The sequence below is a fragment of the Besnoitia besnoiti genome, chromosome IX, assembly GCF_002563875.1.
Source record: "Besnoitia besnoiti strain Bb-Ger1 chromosome IX, whole genome shotgun sequence".
In the NCBI taxonomy this organism is placed as follows: domain Eukaryota; phylum Apicomplexa; class Conoidasida; order Eucoccidiorida; family Sarcocystidae; genus Besnoitia; species Besnoitia besnoiti.
In genome coordinates this window covers 2,248,174-2,260,664 of record NC_042364.1, presented here as the reverse complement: position 1 = coordinate 2,260,664, position 12,491 = coordinate 2,248,174, and the positions used below count along the sequence as shown (strand labels likewise).

At 57.1% G+C, this 12,491-nt stretch overlaps 3 protein-coding genes and 1 non-coding gene across 4 annotated transcripts; 2 read left to right on the top strand and 2 right to left on the bottom strand.

Annotated features, from left to right (window-relative positions):
• Positions 1-171: 171 nt before the first annotated feature.
• BESB_014880 (uncharacterized protein) lies at positions 172-546 on the bottom strand (the record flags this gene model as incomplete). Its single annotated transcript, XM_029360217.1, has 1 exon — positions 172-546. The coding sequence occupies one exon, from the start codon at positions 544-546 to the stop codon at positions 172-174; it is 375 nt and encodes a 124-aa protein (XP_029216884.1).
• Positions 547-2,122: 1,576 nt separating this feature from the next.
• Positions 2,123-2,194, top strand: BESB_015460. Its single transcript has one exon. It is a non-coding gene; the product is annotated as a tRNA-His (tRNA).
• Positions 2,195-3,717: 1,523 nt separating this feature from the next.
• BESB_014870 (uncharacterized protein) lies at positions 3,718-5,892 on the top strand (the record flags this gene model as incomplete). Its single annotated transcript, XM_029360216.1, has 4 exons — positions 3,718-3,864; positions 4,327-4,528; positions 4,801-4,936; positions 5,067-5,892. 4 exons carry the CDS (start codon positions 3,718-3,720, stop codon positions 5,890-5,892), a joined length of 1,311 nt encoding a protein of 436 aa, XP_029216883.1.
• A 1,740-nt stretch (positions 5,893-7,632) lies between these two features.
• On the bottom strand, positions 7,633-11,206 carry BESB_014860 (uncharacterized protein; the record flags this gene model as incomplete). The annotated part of the gene is made up of 6 exons (XM_029360215.1): positions 7,633-7,713; positions 8,532-8,600; positions 9,143-9,175; positions 9,556-9,663; positions 10,184-10,823; positions 11,028-11,206. The coding sequence occupies 6 exons, from the start codon at positions 11,204-11,206 to the stop codon at positions 7,633-7,635; spliced, it is 1,110 nt and encodes a 369-aa protein (XP_029216882.1).
• Between the last annotated feature and the right edge of the window lie 1,285 nt (positions 11,207-12,491).

Sequence of the window (12,491 nt, the reverse complement as noted above, 5' to 3'; positions counted from 1 at the left end):
TGGATGGCCATCCAGAACTGTTTTCCTACACGGTACTTCTTTGGAAGCGAACAAATGTAACAGCCAAGCCTCTAAACTGAAATCTGCCACAGGTTTACAGTGCAGGGGTGCCCCCATGGCTCCACCATCGTCCGTCAAGACGATAGTGGAACTCGACTCGCTCGCGGGGCCCTAGGGTTGCTCAGTGGGCTTTTCCAGATTGAGATGCCCGTATGTCTCATCATCCCTCTTGAGGACATCCTCGACTTGACTGAGGACATCCCCGACCTTCCAAATCACGAGCTGCACTTCGTGCTGGCGTCCGGCAGCTTCCGCATTGCCATTCTCGTGACACTGCTTTAGCTTTGCCAGCAGGCCTCTCACATTTTCGGCATCCTTTCGCAAATCATCCTTGAGCCGCTGAACGCGGTGGTGCAAGTCGATAGCTTCCGCCTGTAGCTGTTTCCTGTCAATCAACAACTGCCTCCGTGGAGTCCCCTGTTCGCTTTCCACATACGGATCGTAGAACGTTTGGAATTGCCCCCTGACTCTGCCAACTTCGTTCATCTTTTTGATCAGATCGATGGACATATGAGGAGCTGTCTCTAGCAGTCGAACTGTGGCTCCTCCGCGAAGACGACTGGGGATAGCAAGTGCGAAACAAGACAATCCGGAGATGAAAATGGCACTTAAAAGAACCTGCGCCTTCTTCATCGTGCCACTGTTTACCGCGCAGTACAATAAGTCTACCCATCACCATGGAATCGTCAAAACCATATGGCAGCTCGGCGCGGCAGAACATGGGGGAGAAACGGGTATGCTGAAGCGATGTCCTTGACGAATTATCTTTGTTTTCGGGCAAAAACCCCAAATCAGGAAATCAGAGACGCAGTGAACCGACGTGCTTACGGCGCTTCGAGAAAACAGATCTCGTCCCGCGACCCCAAAAAGCAGAAATGAATCGCCTGTGGAGCGCTGGATCTGCGCTGTGTTTCCGACGTGAGCTTATCACATGAGGCAGAAAACAAAACGAATACGGAAGTGACATCAATGACGGTGCTCAACGTAAGACTGACAAGAAATGTATGTTCCCCCCCGCGATCATGACAGGCGAGTCGATGACTCGATACAGACCTCGATACGAATTCGCTAGGTCGATACAGAGCTAGCCGGGAATCTGTAACCTTACCTTGGTGACATCAATAGTGACGCAGGGCAGGGGTGTGAACGACGGGCAAAGTCAAGTGGTACTCTCGAATTGTGCAGAGGTCTTTAGATCGTTTCAGCGACCGCCGGCAGTGTTCCTCTTCGGGAGTCAAATCACTCGCCATTGCGCGGTACGGTAGCCGCAGATAGAGTGCGACATTCCTTCGTCCGTTCTGCAGTTGCTGACGCTTCACCATCCCCGCCTCCACGTTGCTTCCTCTAGAGAAGCAAAACTGCCGTCTAATGCTGCTGGCAGTATACTTCGTGCAGGGGGCTTTTGCGCTGTTCTCTATCGATGTAAGACGTATACTTGTCACACTGTCTGAATGTATGCAACCGAGTCAACTCCTTGCGAGATGGTTTTTCGACACTTGACCGCCCGTGACCGCGACGCTGGAGCCCAGCATCAGCACCTTCAAATGTGAAGCTAGCCGTTATGGCTAGGGCAACTAGGGCTTCCCCTGGATGCTTGGTCGAATGGTGGGGCAAAGAAGACAGCTGTGACAGGAAAACTGATGACCTGTGAAGCGGTGAAAAATGATTGTCTCCATACCCTCTCACACCCATGCGGCGACAGTCAAATACGCATGTTCACTCCCCAGCTGGCACCCACTCTCTGAACAGGTCTGCTCAGCGTAAGATGGTACACCATTCGGTAAAACGGCGCAGCGCTCCCCTGTATCCTTTTTAAACTCTCACATACACGACCCTTATCTATCCTCCCAACGTAGTATTCTTCCCCCCAAACATCGTTTGGCACGGCCTCGCCGGAAAGCTTGTTAGGACACTGCAGAGTCCTGACCGTGGCAATATGAAGAGCAGTGTTTAGCCGTGAGTAACAGCAAGGTATTCCCTCGCCTACGTCGGATCTTGACTATCTATACATGACTTGGATAACTTGTGAGACCCTGGATAGGGAAACGACAACCGGCCTTTGGTCCGAATCGTCTAGAGGTTAGGACAACACGTTGTGGCCGTGTAAACCCAGGTTCGATTCCTGGTTCGGACAGAATTTTGTTTGGCCCGGTTAAGCTTCTCTGCCGCATACTCACTTCTCTGCTCGGGTTTCTGACCGGCATCGATGAAACTGCGGCCCGTTTCGCCTCTCGGAGTAGGCTTACCTGACAAGGGGAACGCCCGGGAGGGAATCAATCCTGACAGACAAAGCGTTCCACCTAGGATCTCGTAGGATGCCAGTGCCGCTTAGACGCTTTTCACCTGGCCCAGCCTCTCTGTACACCGAGGAAGACCAACCAGACGACCTCTTGGTACGACGATCTCTCGGGAAGCCGCAGCTGTGGCACACTCTCCATGCCTGCACTAACGCGGCTGCAACACTTCACTTCCGACCGCCGTCTGCCTGCCCCGGTTCCTGCCCTTCTTAACCAGGCCCGCCTGCCGCCTGAAGGGACAACTCCTATCTGCTACCTCTGCCTTGTTATCACCTTTCCGTAGTCCAACAAGGCCACAGAAACCCGCGAACGATACGAGCGTGCTTCTACCCTGCTTTACGACGCGTGCTCACACACAAGCTCTCCACAGCCCCGCTTATGTGCGTCTCCCTTTTTTCCCGCGTTAGCGGTTACTTTACTTTCACGACAAGCTTAGTCCGCCATTCGTGCGCGACAGAGGCGAATGACCTTCGGCAGATCTCCTCCGCACCTCCGCTTCTCCGAGACCGCACACGTCTGTTTTGGCTGGAAAACAGTTGGCCCACCGGGCGGGCATCCGAGAGGGCTGAGGAGGATGTAGAAGGCCTTGTAAGCCGCAGTCTTCAACTTTTTCCAATAACTCGTGCTGATGTCCCTACTGCAAGACGTGGACGCGCCACCCGCCCTCCACGGCGCGGAACCGAGTGGCGCTGTTCGCGTGCAGAAATGGAACCGACTCCCGCCGATGCACATTTTGTTGGACCACAGCTATTGTCAGTGGCATGTCTTCACTCTGTCTGACTAATGAAAGTGCCCGGCACGTCTCTGCGAACATGCGCTTGGAGTTGAGGATTGACTCGCAAAGCCTGCATGCCGTTTCGGCGTCGACTGGCTGGCAGCCCGTCTTGAGCAACTCCGCATCGTCCCGCTTCCAGACTCAACGCGCTGCTGTGCCGCCTGGAGAAGGGAAAAAAAGCTGCTGCCTCCACTCGGCTTAGTGTCTTGAATGACTGATGCAATTTGCGGTATTCCTGTGGCACTTTCGCTACAAAATATCACATGTTAACCTTACGCGAGTGCTGGCATTGTCTGCGTCGTGACCCGTTCCAGTGCCCACCTCTCCCCAGCCGGTTGGGCCGCTCTCGCACTGGCAGCCCGCCGCTCTTTTTCCTCGCCCTTGTCTTGCGTCTCTGCTTGAGTTTTTCTCTCCAGTTCGCCGGGAGACATCTCGGGCCAAGCCTTCCGGTCCTTTTCGAGCGTGGAGCCTGACTCAGAGCACTCTTTCTTCTCTCCGTCGCGGGGAACGTGAAGTGCCCGGCTAGCGGTATCCCGCGGCGGTCGTCGGCCGCTCGCATAGTGCTTTCCTTGCTTCCACAGCACAATGCTACACATTACAGGCCTCAAACGCCTTCTTCCTCTCCTGAGCCTCGTCTTCGTTTTCGAGGGTTCATGGAGGATCGTCGCTGACGCCCTCGCGCTGCGCGCAGCCTCTAGAGCTGAGAAGACGCTCGCAGCCCCAGCTCCGTCGGTGAGTCCACCACGACCGAGCTTGACGGAGGGACCCGTCCACGGAAACAGCTTTGCTGGAGTTTTTGGAGTGCACTTTCTCGCGTGACTCGAGTCTTTCTTCCCCCGACATATCTCCGCGTTCGCCCCCCGTAACTGGAGGCTGCGCCCGCTGATCTTGCCTCCGTTCCCGGCCTCAAGTTTGGCACGCTCCTCTCGGGCTTTGCCGACGTTGTCTGCCCGAATTATTTCTCGAGGAAGTGATGGGTCCGGAGCTGTCTGTGCAGCTACATATTCAGCTTGCTATAAGGCTGACAAGCTTCGCCGTATCCACGGTCAAACTCCTGGGTACTCACTTGCCTCGCGCTCACAGCCGCGGCGCGCTGCCCTCTCGGCGATCCGTTGGCTGCGCGAGTCTCGCCGAAAAGCTTTCGTTCTGGCTGCTGGAGCGGATGCCTCCTCTCGTTTTTCTCATGTCCTGCAGGCGATGACTCCCCTGACAGACGGTCAGGTCGTGGAGATGTCGGCTGCGGCCTTCCGGAGTGTGCGCGCTTGGTGCAGCGCGTACCAGGCGCAGTGGCAGACGAACAACCAGATGTGCCTGAATCGAGAGCTGGGCGAGGCCTTCAGGCAAGCTGCTGCGCTCGGGCCGAACGGGCTCTTCGACTTCCGAACGTACACAGGCTGTGAGTCGGCGGCGCAAGCGACCTCTGTCTCCCGCGGCGAGCCGCGCCTAGCGACCAGCGCACCCCTGGCCGTGCAAATCGCTTCAGTCCGAACTTGAACGATGGTGTCATCTGGCTAGACAGACGGATGGATAGAGAAACCCCTGGCGATGCCAGGAACCTCTGCCTTGCGCGCGGAGAGGCCTGACAGTAGGGACGAACGGTTGTGCTGGAAGCGCAGTGTGTCGAGTCACGTTGAGTCCCGCACCATCCACTTTTCTGTGTCTTTACAGTGGAGATTAAACAAACAGCGGAAGCATCGGGCACCAACGCTCCCGTTCAGGCAGTCAACGACCCGAACTCCCCCACACACGCTGCGAAATACATCTACGGGACTGTGTGCACCGGCGAGCTCAATTACGCCTGCAAGTAAGTGAATTTGCCCGGATCCCGCTGTGATACTTACAGGCAGCACTCCAGCGGAGGAGTAGTCAGGGTCTTTTTCACACCGCGGGGCGGTCATTTCCGCTCCCCCTGCTGCGTCTCCCCGGGTCCACAGGAAAATCCTCGAAGCCAACGTGAGCACAGACATGACCGACAACATCGGCGTCCCGAGTTCAGAGGAAGTGGAAAAGATTCTCGCGCACTTCGACAAGCAGACACCGCTGGAGGCCGCCGCGAGTGCTGAAGCTGAGGAAAAAATGCTTCCCGCGCCCTCGTCCGACGAAGTCGAGTCCAGCAACGGGGCAGAGAGCACATCCGCAGGTACCACTCCGACCTCGACCCCTGCGGGGGCGCAAGCTGACGAGACCGCGGAGGGCTTGGCTGCAGGAGAGATGTCGGAGGAGAACGGGGCCAAAGAACAAGGCGCGACAGTCGAAGCGGACGACGACCTCATCGCTGGGGCTGTGGTTGACGATGAAGAAAACCCCGCCGCGTCGACGGACAGCGACCCTCTTGCCTTCTCTGACGAGGCAGGTGACGACGACGACCAGGGAGTTCAGTATGCCGACGAGAAAGAGAGCTCATCTGCCTCGGACAGCCAGGGAGAACCCTTTGAAGCTTCTGAAGAGGACGGCTCGTCTGCTGCTCAGTCCGATGGCCAAGCTGCACCTGCTGCCGCCCCCGCCGTCGCTCCTAGCCCCCAAGCCGCCGCCGCCGCCGCAGCCCCTGACACCCAAGACATGCCTGACGTCGCTGCGGCGGGAGGCAATTCGGCAGCCGCTGAGCCTCAGGGAGCTGCCGCGGAGCCTCAGGGAGCTGCCGCGGAGCCTCAGGGAGCTGCCGCGGAGCCTCAGGGAGCTGCCGCGGAGCCTCAGGGAGCTGCCACAGACGCTGTAGCCGACGCACAAACTGCTACCTTTCCGCTCGGCGTCGCCCCATAGAGGCGAGGGATAGATGACACCCACGGGGCCCGGCAGAGTTGACTTTTTGTGTTCTGGCCGTGCCGAAGTGGGACTTCTTCTGCGGGCGCCGGACGCACGGGGTACCCAACACACAAGTGTAGCTTCCTCCGAAGTTTCGATATGCTCTCGGAGGGCTGGAACGCCACCATGCTGTGTGGCGGATCTGCGCAGCGCTCGGCCGCGTCGGGAATCCTTTTTTGAGATCTATGCGCAGTTCACGAACTGAAGCGGAGGGCCCGTTTTTTGTGTATTTCGTTGTTTTCTCCGACGCTTCCCTGCTCACCACTCTCTGCCGCCTACGCGCGCTGCCGATTTGCGTATGCTTTCTGTTGTGAAGGAACGATGTGCTGATCAGTGCTTTGTCAAGTTTCTAGAAAAGTCCCCCGAAACACAGTGGTGGTGCCGTTCGCTCCCAAGCGAGCGCTGCCCTGCCTCACGTGATACAGAGTCCCGACGAAGGCGCCCTCTACGAACTGCTGGGCAAGCGGATCGAAAACCTCTGCACCCTGAACACTCGCTGCTGGCAGGCCGCCCTCCCGTTTCACATTAGTCCTCCGAGGTAGTACCGGGAGACTGCGCTGAAAAGGCGCCTGTAGTGGCACGACTCTATGGATATTAGCCTTCGGTCGAAGAAAATGAAAACCCTGCTTCCAGAGACGCTGTTGCAGGCTCTGAACCAGGGTAGATCTGACGCTGCCCTCAAGTCACACACACCCTGCGCACCGGACTCTACGTGCGCCAAGCAACCGATTTTCAGCGCCGAGGAGCCTCCACGTTCGGAGAAGTGTTGCGGGCTTTCCCCCCTTTGTCACCCTCGCCAGAGAAAGGCAAGCATTCGAACGTGACCGTGCTCCAATCGGCCTCAAGCTAGGGCTGGGGGGTACAAGGCTTTCCAGCTGCGGTCTCGCCCCATGTGGAGATACCTGTGGATGTCAAGCGAAGCGCGTCGAGAGCTCCCTGACTTGCCCCTATATATACTGCGTAGGTTCACAGTTCAGCCCTGAAATGCAATCAGAACGCACGCCACTGCGGCCGCCAACTTCGCAGTTCCTGGGATCCATCACTTGGCGAGTGCTTCTCCGTCGCCATCCTTTGTGCACGATTTGGGAGACCCTGTCTCTCGCGGCTGGTACGCCCACGGGGAAACAGCTGAATGCGGGGTGTCAAAATGTTTTGCATATCTCGTTCTTTTCTGACAACGACCACATCAACAAACGAAACGTGTCCGTGTACAGGAATCTGCAAGGACCGGTCACGGAAACTGAGAGCTTTGTACAACTGTCGACGCGCTCGAGCTGCAGCGGGTGAAATATCGAGCTTCATTTACAGCCAGATGCTCTCCGGGGAAGTATGCGATATCTCTACGAGAAAGGTTACGCACGCGGATGAAGAACCACATGGAAGGCGCTCCACCTTCAAACAAAATCCCACAAAAAGTATCGAGAAGTTTGACGAATGGGGAAACCCTTAATGCAGGCTCCGCTATCCAACAACGTCGTCTCAGGTTTGGCATCCCTCAAAGCTTCACCGTCCCGCGGAGCTCAATGAATTCTACGCACTACCGACGTCTCTGTTACTTTGAAAAAAAAAACCATTTCGCACCGAAGTGGCAGATGCTACTCGAAAAGCTATTTCCACAACGCCTGCTCTTCCACTGTGCATCTCGACGAGCCTCTTGGTGAATGCAGGCGACTGCCATGTTGAGATTCGCGCCTGGAATTATTCAACGCCGCTTCCCAGCCTGGTGAAGCGCCAGATGGAAAGATCTTCTCCCCCGTGGATTTTGCGGCGTTTCACTTGCTGAAAAGACATTTGACACCAGCACACCGTGGTTCGTTAGAATGCATCGCAGCTTTTGAGAAATTACACACGTATACACCGAAGCTGACCCGCCAGTTAGTAGTCGTCTCTGCGTTTAGCCTGAACAACCCTCATGCCGCGACTGCCACTGTCGGGTTTGCAACAGACTCAAAGTCCACACAACCCTCATGCCGCGACTGCCACTGTCGGATTTGCAACAGACTCGAAGTCTCTCTCTAAACGACTGCGCGTCTCAGTCTCTTTGTGAATGAGCCCGAATCCCATCCGTTGCTGTCCGCGTCCGCCATCGCTACCTCTTCTTGCGTCACACCTTTCACCACTTGCACTGCTGTCCGTAGAGCAACCCGTCTTTCCCAGAGAGGCAGAAACATGAGAGTCATCCCGCTCCCTCCGTTTACGATGTTTTGCAAGAGAAGCAGATACGCTTCCTGTGCCTGAATACGAAGCGCCAACTGTGTTTTAAACAAGCACTTCGGTTTCACGTGGCCTCTGACGTGATCACTTGCGTTTCGTTGCCCTTGTCACTTCTTTCTGCTTTCCAGAGTGCGAGGTAACTGCAATTCTGCTCCTCGCTGAACGGGAATTAGTGCGCCGGCCGAACTTAGCGCGGAAACCTGCACTGTGAATAGCGTACGCTTTTCGATGCTGCGAAGCAAGCTAGCGAGCGACAAGAGTCGAGATTCGACGGAGACTGCGAGACGCCGCGATTTTCAAAATATACTCGAGGCATGAGAGTTTTGAGCAAGCACTCAATCGCCTCGCACGCACTCCTGTGAGAGTGAGGAGGGAGTTCTTACCACCGCAGCGAATCCCAGCGACTCCATGCGCGCCACGACCTCTTCAATCTTGTTTTGCTTCTCCAGCAACTGAAGGAAAGGAAACAACGAGACAAATCCACTTTTCGCTCCGGAAGGCTTTTACACTCTGATGCGACCCGAGACCGAAGACTGAACGAGGCTACTCCCGCCGCTGGGAAGCTGCTACTTCACCCGCGCGAACTGCCGCCATAGTTATCACATGACTGGAAGGCCCTGTGGATTTAAACAGAATACACACGTGCGCTCATGAACAGCATATACACGGGACCGCCGACAGGCATTTATGGCACTGTGTGGTCCGCGACGCGTGAACCCATACAGAGTGGATACATCCATACAATACATCTAGATGGACACGCATGCTCACGTGCGAATATACACAGCACAAACGAGGTCAAAACATCCGGACGTGCATTCCAGAGCCAAACACGATTACGCAGGACGCATCGAAACACATTCGCGGCGCGCTGCCTGCAGCCCTGCCGTATTCCGCCAAACACAAAATCGTCATCTCACACCAACACGTGGAAACCTCGCCTTAAAGTCTGCTCGCAAGCGAGGTCTTCGCCCGCGGAAACCCTGGAACTTACGAGGTAAAGAACTCCAGCGGGCGACAGGTGCGCCTGCATCCGCGCACACACCAGACAAAGCTTGAGGAGAGAAGGGTCAAGCGACAGCAACGCGGCCGCTCCCAGAGAGTCGACGGCGCTCACCTCCAGAATGCTTTCTACATCCACAACAGCTCTAATCACTTTCTATTAAATTCCAAGTGAATCTTGAACTCGTCGTACTTCACAACGCGCTCAAGCGTGCGTCGTTCACCGTGGATAAACGCGCAAACCCCAAACCCTAGGGCAAGCATGTTGGAGTGCGAGCGCGCGTCTGCCTGTTGAAACGAGTCACACGGGGCTTTCAGGCACAATCGCGCGCCAGTCACTCCGTCCTTTGCTCAATGCGCAGGCAGAAATTCACTCCAGGACCTCTACAACACGCGGCTCCTCACAATGGCGTGTGGAAGAAAGCGGTCGATGACCTCGCGCCCGTCTGCGCCGCCCCACCAGGCCCAGTCTGCCGGACTCGGCGGACGGCGCGGAGTCCCTGGGACATACGGCTGAAAAAAAGACAGAACAACGCGCCGCACTCTCCAGGACAGACGCTAGACACGCCGACACCCGCGCCCACACAAGCGAAGAAGACCAGCTGCAAGTCTACACAGCGACGACCCACGCCTATCACCTTGACTCGCAGGCTGGACGGATAGAGAAATCGAGTCCACGTTCTCGCATTTTTGTCAGGCCTTCCCGTTTTTCTAGCGTATACATGACGCACTGCACAGCGAAGACGTGCGTGAGAAGACTCTAGACCGAAAACGACTGACAGAAACACGATGGAACACAGCAAGTGACTGGCTTCCGGTGGAGGGTTTTTTGCAGAGTCTCGCGAGGAGGTCCCAGCGGAGACCACCATAGACGAGGGACACGCGCCGGCGCGGAATGAGAAAAAAACGAAAAATGCACAAAAATCCCGAAAATCAACTCCGTGTGAGGAGGCCCTGGGGCTGAGCGCGTGTGTCGCCTGCTGTATTTGCCTATCTTTTTTCTCAGCTCAGGACGAAAAAGGCAAGCCCTTACCGGATTGAAAAGCACAACGTCGAAGAGCCCGTCGGTCGCGCCTGCTACAGAGGCTCCTGAAGGGCTTGAGGCGGTAGTAGGAGGCAAGGAGGGAGAGGAGGGGGAAGACACCGCACGCGCGTCGGTGGGTTCCCGGCGCGTGCGGAAGCATCTGAAGAGATCGCTGGCAGTCACGTCGATATCCCCGCGAGGCTTTGCCGTCTTCTTCTCTTTTGGCGGCTCTTCTGTGGCGGTACTTTGAGCGTCTCCCGGATCTGAGGCGTCTCCAGAAGGCGCTTCGCGCCGTGGGCTGTCTTCTCCGTTCGCCTTGGCGTCGCTTTCCACCGCACGCTGCGCGGTCTCCAGCGTCGCTTTGGTCGCAGAGAGGTTGCAGTCGACAGCGAGGAAACACGGAGTCCATCCCGCAGAGGCAGCGGACGCGTCACAAGCTGAAGGGGGCGAGGCTAGCGGAGGCGCGGCATCGCCCGCGCCGGCGAGGGCCTTCACAGGGTCGTCGGGCGCGCGGTCCCTGTCGCGTCCTCGATCTGCCTCCGCGGCTTGGAGAAGAATGCCGTCTTCCAGAGACTTAGAGGCCGCCGACGCCGCTGTCGCCAGCCGAAAGAGACTCCGCAGGAACGTGATGATGCAGCCGCTGCCAGATCTGCGAACCCGCGCGACAAGGGCAGAAAAAACGCGGAGGTAAAAAGCCGCGTGTGGCTGCCTCGTCGGCTGTTGTTGGGTCTGTTGTAGATCGCGGCCAAGAGTGCGACCTTCTGCGATCTAGAGCGTCGTGACAGACAGAGTTGTAGACGCCGGGGAGGGGGGGGGGGGGCGGGAGTCCGCGGGAAAGCCCCGCGGCGCTTACCCGATTTCGATAATTAGCGAAGGGCGCCTGCGCAGAAGGAACTGGAGATCGCTCTCGAGCGCGTCAAGGAAAAGGAAAGAATCTTCTGCGGCCTCGTATACGTCGGCGAAGGGACGGTGGAGCCCAACGTGGCTGGTGTCGGGCGTCCGCGCCTTGACTGGCGGCGGCGAGTCTCGCATCTCGCGGGGCGCGAGAGAACAGACGGGGGAGAAGAGGCGCGCGGCCAGGCGGCACAAACAGGAATGAAAACGGAAAAGTGTGAAGGCGCCCGAGGCAGGAAAGGTGCAGGCGCAAGGTTCGTAGACTGATTAACGAGGAGGGCTGAGCAGGAGGACGAAGAGAAGGCAGGCGATGACGCGAGAGGAGAAGACCGCGCGAGAAGAGGCAACCCTAACCGGATCCTGCGACACTCGCCATTCCGAGAGTGGCTTTCAGGCGAAAAATGCGCACTCACCGGCAATTTTCTACAAGAAACGAGGATCGATTCCCGCGTCGGAGGACCTCGATGCGCGAGACAGGAGAAAACTCGACCCATCCAAGCGGCACGTCGATCGACAGGGAGAAAAATTTGAAGAATCGTTACAAACAGTCCACGAGCAGAGCTGTGGGCGAGAGAAGGATTCAAAGACACAGCGCGCGAAGGCAAAGAGAGACGAGCCTTTTCCTTTTCGTGCCGAAAAATATCGTGCGCGATCAAGCGCGCGCACCTGCATGCCAGCAGACGGCCTCTCCTCGACTCAAGAGCAGTTCTCAAAGAACTTAGCTCCCGCAGGGCTTTCACGATTGCTCATGCTCATGCTCACTTCGCAGACCGCGCATTTCTCCCTTCAGATGCCAGCATACACGAGCGAAAAGTCACTCTCTGGCTGCGGCGCGGCAGTGTCTCCGTTCGGCGCGTGGAGACACGCGCCACGCCTCTGCCGGCGTCGCCTCCAGACAACTCACCCCGCATGTGCGATATTCTTCGCCTTTTCTGTGCATTTTTGAAATACCGAGTGCAGCGCCGAGAGACCGAAGAAACGGAAAAGTCTTCAGTTCAAAAACGCAGCACGCAGGGCAACAGGCACACCATTGCTCCCCGCAGCTGCACCAGCCCTACAACAAACAGGACAGCCGCCGAGGCAACCGAAGAGACATACGCGGCTTTGGGAGGCAATGAAGCATCGCCTTCGCCTGCGATGGACCCAGATATCTCGGGAGACTGTGTAGAGAGCCGGAAGAGGCCAGATGTTCACTTTCCGAAAGGGACCCCAGAGAGCCAACAGAGGATAACAGGAGACAAAAGACGGTGAACAGCCTGGTGCCGTCGACCTCGCCAACAGCTTCGGACAGAGCGGCGAACGAGAGGAACGTGGAAGCGAGAGACTCATCGGAGGCCCATTTGCTGCTTACCGGCAAGATCGTGGGAACGGAGGAGCGCGACTGCAGATCTTCTGACTTGCAGATTTCTCTCCCCTCGTCGGC